At 41.9% G+C, this 13,413-nt stretch overlaps 1 protein-coding gene across 3 annotated transcripts in view; it reads left to right on the top strand.

Annotated features, from left to right (window-relative positions):
* Nucleotides 1-13,413, top strand: part of LOC126281178 (tumor necrosis factor alpha-induced protein 8-like protein) — an 860,942-nt gene that overhangs the window by 827,222 nt on the left and 20,307 nt on the right. For all 3 annotated transcript variants that reach the window (XM_049979869.1, XM_049979870.1, XM_049979867.1), the window contains one exon: nt 425-579. In XM_049979869.1, the coding sequence (XP_049835826.1) occupies nt 427-579 (153 nt within the window). In that variant the 5' untranslated portion in view covers nt 425-426. The remainder of the gene's footprint in view (nt 1-424; nt 580-13,413) is intronic.

The raw sequence follows: 13,413 nt of genomic DNA, 5'->3' as shown, positions 1-13,413 counted from the left end.
GCGCCAGTAATTACTCTTGATGAACTGTGGTATCGTGTTGAAGCTGCTTGGGCAGCTGTACCTGTACACGCCATCCAAGCTGTGTTTGACTCAATGCCCAGGCATATCAAGGCCGTTATTACGGCCTGAGGTGGTGGTTCTGAGTACTCATTTCTCGGTCTCTATGCACCCATATTGCGTGAAAGTGTAATGACATGCCAGTTCTAGTGTAATATATTTGTCCAATGAATACTCTTTTATCATCTGCATTTCTTCTTGGTGTAGCAATTTTAATGGCCAGTAGTGTATTTGTCAGTACTTTCTGTGTACTGTGCGATGTTGTTTCGTAAACATATTTCACTAATTATCGTTGCGTCTTCATGAACCGCCTGCAAAGAGGTCAGTTTGAGCTACTTTGAGTGATTGCATCCTTCCGCTGTTGCAGCCATGTCGGAGGGCTTCCGCGCGCGGGACATTGGCCTGCGCGCCCAGAAGAAGATCCTCGGCCGCATGGCCAGCAACAAGTCGGTGGCGAAAGTCTTCATTGACGAAACCACGGGCTCGCTACTCGACAACGTCTACCGGCTGGCCAAAGCATACGTGAGTACCACTAGAGATCAGTTTCACGTCGTTCATACGACGAACGCAGCAGAATTTTAAACTTTGAATACTAGTGTTGAATGGCACGCTGTTGCTGTTGTGGTCTCCAGTCCAGAGACTAGTTTGATGCAGCTCTCCATGCTGCTCCATCCTGTGCAAGGTTTTTAACTACTGCAATCTACATCTATCTGAATCTGCTTAGTGTATTCATCTCGTGGTCTCCCACTACCGTTTTTATGCTCCACGCTTCCCTCCACTACTAAATTGGTGATACCTCGATGCCTCAGAACGTGTTCATCCAACCGATCCCTTCTTTGGGTCAGGTTGTGTAACAAATTCCTCTTCTCCCCAAGTCTGTTGAGCACCTCCCCAGTAGTTACGTGAACTGCCGATCTAATCTTCAGCATTCTTCTGTAGCATCATATTTCTATCCTCTTCTTGTCTAAACTATTTGTAGTCCATGTTTCGCTTCCATATATGGCCTCCATACAAATATTTTCAGGAAAGACTTCCTGACACTTAAATCTATATTCGATGTTAACAAATTTCTCTTCTTCAGAAACACTTTCCTTGCCAGAGCCATTCTACATTTTATATCCTCTCTACTTCGACCATCATCAATTATTTTGCCCCCCCCCCCCAAAAAAAACGAAAACTCATCTACTACTTTAAGTGTCTCATTTCCGAAACTAATTCCCTCAGCATCACCTGATTTAATTCGACTACATTTCATTATCTTATATCCTACTTTCAAGACACTGTCCATTCCGTTCAACTGCTCTTCCAGGGCCTTTCCTGTCTTTGACAGAATTACAATGTCACCGGCAAACCTCAAAGTTTTTTCTTTCTTCTCCATGGATTTTAATTCCTACTCCAAATTTTTCTTTTGTTTCCTTTAATGCTTGCTCGATATACGGATTAAATAACATCAAGGATAGGCTACAAATCTGTCTCACTCCCTTTTCAATCACTGCTTCCCTTTCGTTCCCCTGGACACTTATAACTGCCATCAGGTTCTGTACAAATTCTAAATAGTCATTCGCTCCCTGTGTTTTACTCCTCATACCTTCAGAATTTGAAAGAGAGTATTCCAATCAACATTATCAAAAGCTTTCTCTAAGTCTAAAATGCTAGAAACGTAGGTTTGCCTTTCCTTAATCTATCTTCTAAGATAAGTTGTGGGGTCAGTATTGCCTCGCGTGTTCTGACATTTCTACAGAATCCAAACTGATCTTCCACGAGGTCGGCTTCTACCGGTATTTCCATTCGTCTGTACGGAATTCGCATTAGTGTTTTGCAGCCATGACTTATTAAACTGATAGTTTGGTAATTTTCATACCTATCGACACCAGCTTTCCTAGGGATTTGAATTATTATATTCTTCTTGAAATCTGAGGGTATTTCACCTGTCTCATACATATTGCTCAGCAGATGGTAGAGTTTTGTCGTGGCTTGCTCTCCCAAGACTTTTAGTTGCTCTAATGGAATGTTTTCTAGTCGTGGGGCCTTTTTTGACTTGGGTATTTCAGTGCTCTGTCAAATTCTTCACGCAGTATCATATCTCCCATTTCATCTTCATCTATGTCCTCTTCCATTTTGAGACGATTGTATTCATTTTCGTCTGCTTAATTTACTGCATTTTTATATTTTCTCCTTTCATCAATTAAATTCAATATCTCTTCTGTTACCCAAGGATTTCTACTAGCCCTCGTCTTTTTACCTACGTGATCCTCTGCTGCCTTCACTATTTCATCTCTCAAAGCTAGCCATTCTTCTTCTACTATATTTCGTTCCCCTGTATTTGTCAATTGTTCCCTAATGCTCTCTCTGAAGTTCTCTACAGCCACTGGTTCTTTCATAATGGACAAAATATTAATATTAATACATCCTCAAAAGAACAAACTGATTGATTTGAAACACTGCAGATGGTTTAGAACTGATACCAAGTGGTCATATAACCCTCTACTGCTGTCGTGAGTTATGGCAGTGAAATGGTGTGTATTAATCACGTAAACAAAGTTGACACTCGGTGCAGTGGCCGATGGGAGCGACTGTAAATGGGAAATGCCTTTACTGTCGCTCCCATCAGCCACCGCATCTAGTGTCAACTTGGTTTGCACGTGCACTATGTGCCCGCTGGTTATATGGAATCAGCGCAGTAAGATGTGGAGACATGACGGACTGGCAAGAAAGGAGGTATGGTGTATAGATGTGCCCCTCCCCACACTGAGAACCAAGGTTCGCGATTTGTTGGTGTATCATTGCAGACGGTCCAACATGCCTACAAAGAATGGTGCTCACCAGCAGCCATGTAGCACTGTGTAAAAAACTGACTGTAAAAAGATGCTAATCGACAGGAACATGAGATGAGTGATATGTCCTCTAGTGACAGTCAATGTCAAACATAAGTGGAATTATTCAAGGTTGGAAAACTAACAGGCTGACCAAAAACTGACAGAAGAATCCGTGAATATGACCAACAGAAATGGCTTCTGTCAGTGAACACGTCAACCAATTTCCTGACAAAAGTTGCGAAGGGAAATGCGTGTAGCTGACATTTGGAGTCGGGTACTTTGCAACAGGCCTTTGCCGACAGTGGAACGTACAGCTGCACGTCTCGAATAGGCCACGATAGTAATTGAACGTAGGGGTGTAGAGTGGTACGGCAAGCTGCAATTTTGCCTCTTCTCATGTTGTGTAAGGCATAGAGTGAACCGATTGCCAAGTGTGGTGCTTAGCCTGCAGTGTGTGGGTCATGTGGCTCAGACTGGAGGTGCTTTTAGGGGAGTTTTGCACCATGATTTCGGCCCACTCATTAATTTTACTGTTAACGTGAACCAAGGTGTTTATTCCATCATTCTGGTTGACCAACGTGGGCGTGTTTGCAGTACACTCATCATGAAAATGTACATGACTACATTTTCACGAGGCGTGAACTGCAAACTCTCCCGTCTTCCAACATCAGAACAGTTTTGTTCACAGAACGGGTTTGTCACTCAGGTGCCCTATCATACTTTGGCTGACCCACTATACCACCTGACTTCAATCCATAGAAAATGTCTGGGACTATTGGGAACAGTGGGTAAAATGTAGCAATCAACATCTTTATGAGTCAAAACTTTCTGGCATCATATTATTGTGTGTCAGACTTTGACTCAAACGTGTGACCTTGGCAGTGTGTGGCCAAGAGCACCGGTACTCCTCTGGATAGTTCAGTGTGGAGCACTTACCCGCGGAAGGCAAAGGTTTCAAGTTTGAGTTCCAGTATGACACACAGTTTTAATCTTCTGAGAAGTTTTAAATCACTTACTCCCTGCAGAGTGAAAATTCGTTCTGAACATCGCCATAGTTTTGTAGTTGTACAGGATCTAATTATCACTCAGTGACTTCACCTGGATATAGCACGGGACGTTAAACACTAACCACCACCACCTGGATATAGCATGCATTAAGAAACTTGTGTAACCTCTTCCTTGCGGAATTGAGGCCATTGCCCAGGCTAGAGACGGTGTTACGTGGTATTAGCGCGATCTCCCCTGAGGTGACTACATATACATCTACATATACAGGGTGTTACAAAAAGGTACGGCCAAACTTTCAGGAAACATTCCTCACACACAAATAAAGAAAAGATGTTATGTGTCCGGAAACGCTTAATTTCCATGTTAGAGCTCATTTTAGTTTCGTCAGTATGTACTGTACTTCCTCTATTCACCGCCAGTTGGCCCAATTGAAGGAAGGTAATGTTGACTTCGGTGCTTGTGTTGGCATGCGACTCATTGCTCTACAGTACTAACATCAATCACATCAGTACGTAGCATCAACAGGTTAGTGTTCATCACGAACGTGGTTTTGCAGTCAGTGCAATGCTTACAAATGCAGAGTTGGCAGATGCCCAGTTGATGTATGGATTAGCACGAGGCAATAGCCGTGGCGCGGTACGTTTGTATCGAGACAGATTTCCAGAACAAAGGTGTCCCGACAGGAAGACGGTCGAAGCAATTGATCGGCGTCTTAGGGAGCACGGAACATTCCAGCCTTTGACTCGCGACTGGGGAAGACCTAGAGCGACGAGGACACCTGCAATGGACGAGGCAATTCTTCGTGCAGTTGACGATAACCCTAATGTCAGCGTCAGAGAAGTTGCTGCTGTACAAGGTAACAGTGACCACGTCACTGTATGGAGAGTGCTACGGGGGAACCGGTTGTTTCCATACCATGTACAGCGTGTGCAGGCACTATCAGCAGCTGATTGGCCTCCACGAGTACACTTATGCGAACGGTTCATCCAACAATGTGTCAATCCTCATTTCAGTGCAAATGTTCTCTTTACGGATGAGGCTTCATTCCAGCGTGATCAAATTGTAAATTTTCACAATCAGCATGTGTGGGCTGACGAGAATCTGCACGCAATTGTGCAATCACGTCATCAACACAGATTTTCTGTGAACGTTTGGGCAGGCATTGTTGGTGATGTCTTGATTGGGCCCCATGTTCTTCCACCTATGCTCAATGGAGCACGTTATCATGATTTCATACGGGATACTCTACCCGTGCTGCTAGAACATGTGCCTTTACAAGTACACACAACATGTGGTTCATGCACGATGGAGCTCCTGCACATTTTAGTCGAAGTGTTCGTACGCTTCTCAACAACAGATTCGGTGACCGATGGATTGGTAGAGGCGGACCAATTCCATGGCCCCCACGATCTCTTGACCTCAACCCTCTTGATTTTCATTTATAGGGGCGTTTGAAAGTTCTTGCCTACGCAACCCTGGTACCAAATGTAGAGACTCTTCGTGCTCGTATTGTGGACGGCTTTGATACAATGCGCCATTCGCCAGGGCTGCATCAGCCCATCAGGGATTCCTTGCGACGGAGGGTGGACGCATGTATCCTTGCTAACGGAGGACATTTTGAACATTTCCTGTAACAAAGTGTTTGAAGTCACGCTAGTATGTTCTGTTGTTGTGTGTTTCCATTCCATGATTAATGTGATTTGAAGAGAAGTAATAAAATGAGCTCTAACATGGAAAGTAAGCGTTTCCGGACACATGTCCACATAACATATTTTCTTTCTTTGTGTGTGAGGAATGTTTCCTGAAAGTTTGGCCGTACCTTTTGGTAACACCCTGTACACTCCGCGGTGTGTGGCGGAGGGCACAATTCGCGCCAATGTCATACTTCCCCCCCGCTGTTGACTGTCTGAACACCGCAGTACGAGCTCTAATTTCCCTTATCTTTGAATGGTGATCATTCCGGGATTTGAAACTTGGTGATAATAATATATGCCCTACATCCTCGACGAAGATCGAATTTCGGAATATAGTGAGCAGCTCGTTCCGTTTAGCGTGTCGTCTATCTGCAAATGTGTCCCACTTCAAACTTTCTATGAGATTTGTAACGCTCTTGCGATGGCTAAATGTACCAGTCACGAATCTTACCCCTCTTCTTTGGACCTTCCGGATCTCTTGAGTTAGACCCAACTGGTAAGGGTCCCATACAGACGAACAAAACACTGGACGAACTAACATATTGTAAGCAATTTTATTTGTTGAAGGACTGCATCGCTTCAGGATTCTACCAATAAACTGCAATCTAGGGTTTGCCTTGCCCGTTACTTGTGTAATCTGATCACTCCATTTGAGATCATTTCTAATAGTCACACCCAGGTAGTTGATGGATATTACCGCTGCCAAAGACTGGGCATTTATTTTGTACTCGTACATTAATGGGGATTTTCACCTTATTATGCACAGTAGGTTACACTTACTAATATTGAGAGATAACTGCCAGTCATTACAACACACATTTATTGTGTGCAAATCCTCACTGACAACTTTCGTGTGGTACTACTTTCCTGTAGACTACAGCATCATTGGCAAATAGTCTAATGCTACTTCAATACCATCAACCAGATCTTTTATGTAAATCGTAAAAAGCAGCGGACCTATTACACAGCCCTGGGGCACACCTGAAGTTTGTCCGGTGTGCTTATTAAAACTTTTCATTCACTAGTGAGAACATTTTAATATCATTAAATACCCTAACCTAAAGGTTACAGCCACAATATGCATTCATTCAAAAATGACAGTTAAAAATGTGAATATTGCTGCAAAAGAAATGGTAAAGTCTATGAAAGTGTTATAGGCGTCTGCAGAAGTTTATATAGTAGGGGGCAGATTTTGAAATTGTTATTTTTTATGAGACTTATTCGATGAATCAGAGGATGGGCCAGAACCTCAGAACTTAATTTGACATGCAGTATGTAAAACTTAATATATCTCGAATATATACTCAATATTGTTTTGAAATTACACAGAGGTGACCATGTCAGACTTCCTTTTGCTCGGTGTAGTGCAGCACCTTGATGTGGCATGGACCCAGCAAGTTGTTGGAAGTCCCCTGGAGAAATATTGAGTCATGGTGCCTCTATAGCTGTCCATAATCGCAAAAGTGTGGCCAGGGCAGTATTTTGCGCACAAACTGACCTCTCGATTAAGCCCCATAAATGTTTGATGGGATTCATGTTGGGTGATCTGGGTAGCCAGATCATTCATTTGAATTGCCCAGAATGTTCTTTAAACCAGTCGCAAATAGTTGTGGCTTGATGACGTGAAAATTCCATCATTCTTTGGGATCATAAAGTCCATGATTGGCTGCAAACGGTCTCCAAGTAGCTGAACATAAACATTTCCAATCAGTGATCAATTCAGTTGGATCAGAGGACCCAGTCCATTCCATATGAGCCAACGTCAGTGTGCACAATGCTTTTATGACAGTCTGAGTCCATGGCTTTGAGGGATCTGCACCACACTAAACCTACCACCAGCTCCTACCAACTGAAAGCAAGACTCATTTGACCAGGCCACAATTTTCCAGTCATCTAGGGTTCATGAGCCCAGGAGAGGTACTGAAGGTGACGTTGTGCTGTTAGCAGAGGCACTTACGTGGTCATCTGCTGCCATGTCACTGCACTGTCCTAACAGATACACTCAATGTATGTCCCACCAATATCTGCCATTGTTTTATGAACTGTTGTTCGTCTGCTAGCACTGACAGCTCTGTGCAAACACCGCTGCTCTTGGTTGTTAAGTGAAGGTCATCAGCCATTGTATTGTCCTTTGTGAGAGATAATGCCTGAAATTTGGTGTTCGGCATTTTCTTGACACTGTGGATCTTGGAATACTGTATTCCATAACAGCTTCTGAAATGGAATGCCCCATGCATTTAGCCTCAGCTACCATTCCATGTTCAAGGTATGTTAATTCTTACTGTGTGGCCATAATCACGTCTGAAACCTTTTCATATGAATCACATAAATACATTGAGAGATCTGTCAATGCACTACCCTTTTATACCTTGTGTGCAGTATGCTACTGCTATCTGTATATGTGTGTATCACTATCCCATGACTTTTGACACCTGAGTGTAAATTACTTTGATTCCAAAATTGAAGCATATGCGGAAAGTATGCTGTTTGATATAATCGATGTGAATATGTAAACTACTTTTTCAGTTAATGATCTGTAATTAGACACTCGTATGCTTATCTGCAGCGCATCCAACAAATTAGGAAATAGAGCTGGAAATGATCACAAAAGCTATTTTTATTTGTATACAAGTAATCTCGGGTTGATACTGAAAAAAAGTTTTTTCATATAAAACTCGTCCTATTAACGGTTTTATTTCATTATCTTCATAATTTCGATTTTTGAGGTCGACTTACGTATTACTAAAAGTGGTCTGAAAGCTAAATTTTTGAACTTTTTCAGTAAAGAGTAAACCAGGGGAGACGAATGCTAGAAAACTACCGTCAGACTGGGGTGTATGTATAATGCAGCCACATTTAGCTTCTCCGTGGACTTCGAACTGGTCCTTCCTGCCGGGCATCTGTGAAGCTACCACCATACCAAGGAACTGGCACAGTTTAATCTGAATGAAGTGACAGCCACACAAGCCCCCCTCCCCCTCCAGCTCTTAGTTAAAGGAAAAAATATAGTGAAGTCAGCTGCTTTTCTCTAAATAAAATTATTTAATAGTGGTGTTATGTATCTTTTTTAACAGGTTGGGAACTGGAACTTTTTTATGACTACTTACAAGTCTCCATACGTCTTCCAAAATATTGAAAATACTCCATTCCTCCATATTATAGCCCCCTCTCCCCATACATACTGCCTTACGGGCACCCATGATATAAACCAAAGTTATGTAGTGCCTGCTAAATCTGCAGTGTTTTCCATTGTATTTGGCAATGCTAAAGTTAGCATTAGTAGCACCACAGGTAATCATTGTTTGGAAATGTGAGAGACTTCTGTAATGAATAAGAAGTCTGCATCCCAAATTAAAGGAAGGGGCAAGTGCCTCATCTTGCCCCCACCCCCCACCCCCACCTGCATTAAAGAATGTGGCCAGTGCCTCATCTTGCCCCTCCCCCTTTCTGGATGCATATGAAAGATGGATAAATTATCAACATATACAGTAATTATTTCTCGTGCTAGCAAGGCTTGGATTTTTAAATGTTATACAAGGAGTGATGTGGTACAGAGGTAAAGGTATTGGACTTGCATTCAGGAGGAGCGGGCATGAGATTTCTGTGTGAACACCCAGGCTTTGTGCTGACGTTTACACTTACTAACACTCTGTATTGCGTATTCACCGAGTATGCTAGCCGTGAACAAGAAGTACAGAATCACACTGTCCAAGAGTAGTCCAGGTCTTAGGTGGCAGTTGTTATCACAAAGCAACTGGTGTAATATGCAGATACAGGGAGCACAACAAAAGCTACCATTCCAGAAACAGCGCTCACTTTTTTCAGGCAGTTCAGCCATGGCATCCTACCAGCAAACACTTCAAGCGTGTGGCTTCTTCCCAGCACTTGTCTTGTGGCAACCAGTCACAGCTCACAGCACCATCGGCTGTGTGGGCAACAAGTGTGGACTGATTTCAGACAGTTACGACAACTCCCATTTCACTCTCTGAATCAGTTACACGTTTTGTTTCTCCACAATTTCCTCAAACCACCTAAGCCTTATGACAGGATGGTTCCTTTGAAAACGATGTGACCGATTGCCTGTCTCGTCCGTGTCCAGTCTGAATCTGTATTCTGTTTCTGATAATCTGCATGTACATGGACATTAAATCCTAATTGGCCTTTTGTCCTTCTAAATTGTATAGACATATTGTTTGGAGGACACGTTAGTCTTCATTTATTTGATCGGTCTAAGCAGGAAAGGCATGAACTTATGAAAAAAGATGGCAAGCACTTTCGGCTGCTTGCGATGCTGGGTACAGATATACCATTGGAATGAGCATAGTTTCCCTTCCTAACAGACCCTTGTCTTTTTACCGACAGCCCTCAAGCCTATGGAACATATTTTGGCCTGTTACAATGATTCTCATGAAATGCAGGTCCTCCACATTTTAAGTGAGATACAGTGCCTCAGAGCCTTTTCATAGAAGAATTTCAGCACGTAGAAATTGTGTTTTTTTTTTTAAAATGGTATGTATTTTTTGCCCTTTTAGTAGTCCATCATTAATCTTTTTAATTTAAAATGAAGATAGTTCTTATGTTGTTTTTCCCTCATCTTTGGTCAATTTTTAAGAGTGCTCTTGGCCGAAGAGTGTGGTATTGTACTGCTGACAGCCCACTCACTGTCCCTATGTGGCATGCAGGGAGTCATAAAAAAACCTTTGCCATGAGCTTAGCTTCCATATACAGTGTGATTCTGTACCTCTTGTTCACTGCTTTTGTGTACATTGAATATGCAGTAAAGACTGTTAGTAAGTGTAAACTTCAACACAAAGCCTGGGTGTTCACAAAGAAATTTGATGCCCGCTCCTCTTGAATGCAAGTCCAGTACCTTTACCTCTGTACCATGTCACTGCAGCCTTGCTAGCAGCTTAGAATCAACCTGAGACTCTCACACAATTAAAGTACATCACTGTTTGTTTACATGTGACAGTTAGAACAAAACTTTAAGATTATATGCAATTGCTCTGCTTTACAAATAAGTTTGTTAGTATTAACAATGGAGAATAATTGTTATTGAAACAGAAGAAAATCACTGTGAGAAAACATGAGTGAACGATGTGTTCATGAGAGAACCAACCTGCCTCTCTGCTGCTCTATTGTTCTAGCCACTGCAGGAACTGAAACTGACAGTAGTACAGCAACAGTTGAAATGCTTGACTCTGTTTTCAAATGTTCCTTTACAAAGAAAAACCCGTGAGAACTGCCCCAATTTAATCCTCGTACCACTGAAAAGATGAATGATAAGTATTAGTGTTGATAAGAAACAGCTGAAATTGTTAAAATTCAATAAATCTCCAGCCCCCAATGGAATCCCTGCCAGATTTTATACTGAATTTGTGGCTAGATCCCTTCAGCAAAAAACCTGTGCCCACTTCTTGGGAAAAGGCACAGGTCACACCTGTCTAGAAGAAGAGTAGTAGAAGGATCCTGAAAACTACCATTCAAAATCCTCATCAGCGATTTGTTGTAATACCTTACAACATATTCTGAGCCCTAACATAATGAGGAATCTTGAACAGAATGACCTCCTCAATGCCAACCGGCATGGATTTTGAAATCATCGATCATGTGAAACCCAACTGGAACATTTCTCATGTGGTATACTGAAAACTTTGAATGAAGACAACCAGGTAGATGCAGTGTTTCTCTATTTCCAAAGCATTTGACTCAGTACTGTATGTATGCTCATTGTCAAAAGTACAATCATATGGAGTATCAAGTGAAATTTGTGACTGAATTAAGGGCTTTTTGGTAGGGAGGACACAGCATGTTATCTTGGATGGAGAGTCATCATCAGATGTAGAAGTAAGTTTGGCTGTGCCCCAGAGATGTGTGTTGGGACCCTTGCTGTTCATGTTGTATTTTAATGACCTTGCAGATAATATTAATAGTAAACTCAGGCTTTTGCAGATGATACAGTTATTTATAATGAAGTACCGTCTGAGAGAAGCTGCATAAATATTCAGTCAGATCTTGATAAGATATCAACATGGTGCAGAGATTTACAACTTGCTCTAAATGTTCATAAACCTAAAATTTTGCACTTCACAAAACGAAAAAATGTAGTACCCTATGACTATAATATCAGTGAGTCACTGTTGGAACTGGTCAACTGATATAACTACCTGGGTGCAACACTTTGTAAGGATATGGAATGGGGTGCTCACATCGCTTCTGTTGTGGGTAGAGCAGGTGTTAGTTTTTGATTTATTGGTAGAATACTGGGGGAATGCAATCAGTCTACAAAAGAGAATGCTTGCAAATCACTCTTGTGGCCCATCCTACAATATTACTCAAGCATGTGGGTGACTCATACCAGATAGGACTAACAGTGGGTATTGAACATATACAGAGAAGGACAGCATGAATGGTCACAGTTTGTTTAATCTGTGGGAGTGTGTCACAGAGATACTGAAGGAACTGAACTGGCAGACTTTTGAAGACAGACATATACTATCCCGAGAAAGTCTATTAACAAAGTTTCAAGACCCGGCTTTAAATGATTACTCTAGAGATATACTACAACCACCTATGCATCGCTCAGTAGGGATTGCGAGGATAAGATTAAAATAATTACTGCATGCACAGAGGCATTCAGACAATAATTCTTCCCATGCTCAATATGTGAATGAGAGAGAAAGAAACACTAATAACTGGTACTATAGGACGTACCATCTGCCATGCACATCACGGTATTTTGCAGAGTATAAATGTAAATGTAGTTGCAGATTTCCCATCATGATGTAGTGACCAGTGATAAACTGCACCATTCAGTTTTCTAGCACAATATGTCTTATCTTCTCAACCCAAAACAAATGACACACAGAAACACTATTTCCACATTATTGTTCTTATCTTCTGTTCAGTATTAAATGGCAGATTACTTAAATCTAGTGTAATGACCTTCTTTTCCCTCAAAGTATAACAAAAACTGTGTTTTTCTTTTCTTTTCTGTTGTGGCATCTCCAGGTGCTTGGTGCAGTGGTTTTGTTTGACAGCTGTGTTTTCTGTTTTACGTCAGACAATTATGAAATTGCAGTCGGACCTGCTTCTTGCAACTGCTGCCTGACATTTCTGGAATCCATTCACTAATTCAATGTAATTATGAAAATGCCAAACCACTAGCAGCTGACAGAAGAAAATGAATTATCACCATTCCAGTGAATTTTTCTTTCTCAGTCACATACACCCTAAATTACATTCACTCCAGGGGTTGTCTCTCTCCTCCGTAGGTATGTATATGGCTGGTGTGAGTCTCAGAGCTATTGCAGAATTTTTATCTTCATTTCCCATGTTGCAGTTCTCTGTTCCCCTCTTTCAAATATCTATCAGATTCTTTTGAACCCTGTGTTAAGCCTTCATGTCAACCTGTTCTTTAAGTTCTGAACTGGACTGCACCCTTTGCTTTCTTCTATCACAGTTCCGGTAAATTAAAATCTAATTCCCATTTTCGGGTTTGAACCACCTTTTCTCTTTTTTTCAAAATTTGGATGGTAGTGCAGGTCATTTAGGAAAGGACACTTCAGATGGCACCAAATGCATAGCATATCATGACCACCACCACATCTCCCATACATGGACAACTACTCCTGCCAAGCAGCCCAAGCAGTAATGAATCGAATGTGATGGGGGTCGTCGTATGTCCTCTCGACCATAGCTCACTGACAATCCATGACTCGTATAGTTGGTACCCGAGCGATTAAACCCGCCCCATCCCTCCTTGCATAAGGGAAAGAGTAGGTCGATGCCTATCCTTTTATGCCACCAGGACTCTGATCAACGGCTATCAACCCAGG

The sequence above is a fragment of the Schistocerca gregaria genome, chromosome 7, assembly GCF_023897955.1.
Source record: "Schistocerca gregaria isolate iqSchGreg1 chromosome 7, iqSchGreg1.2, whole genome shotgun sequence".
Classification (NCBI taxonomy): Eukaryota; Metazoa; Arthropoda; class Insecta; order Orthoptera; family Acrididae; genus Schistocerca; species Schistocerca gregaria.
Note: the sequence above shows the minus strand (reverse complement) of the source record. Positions and strands in the feature narration are given on the sequence as shown.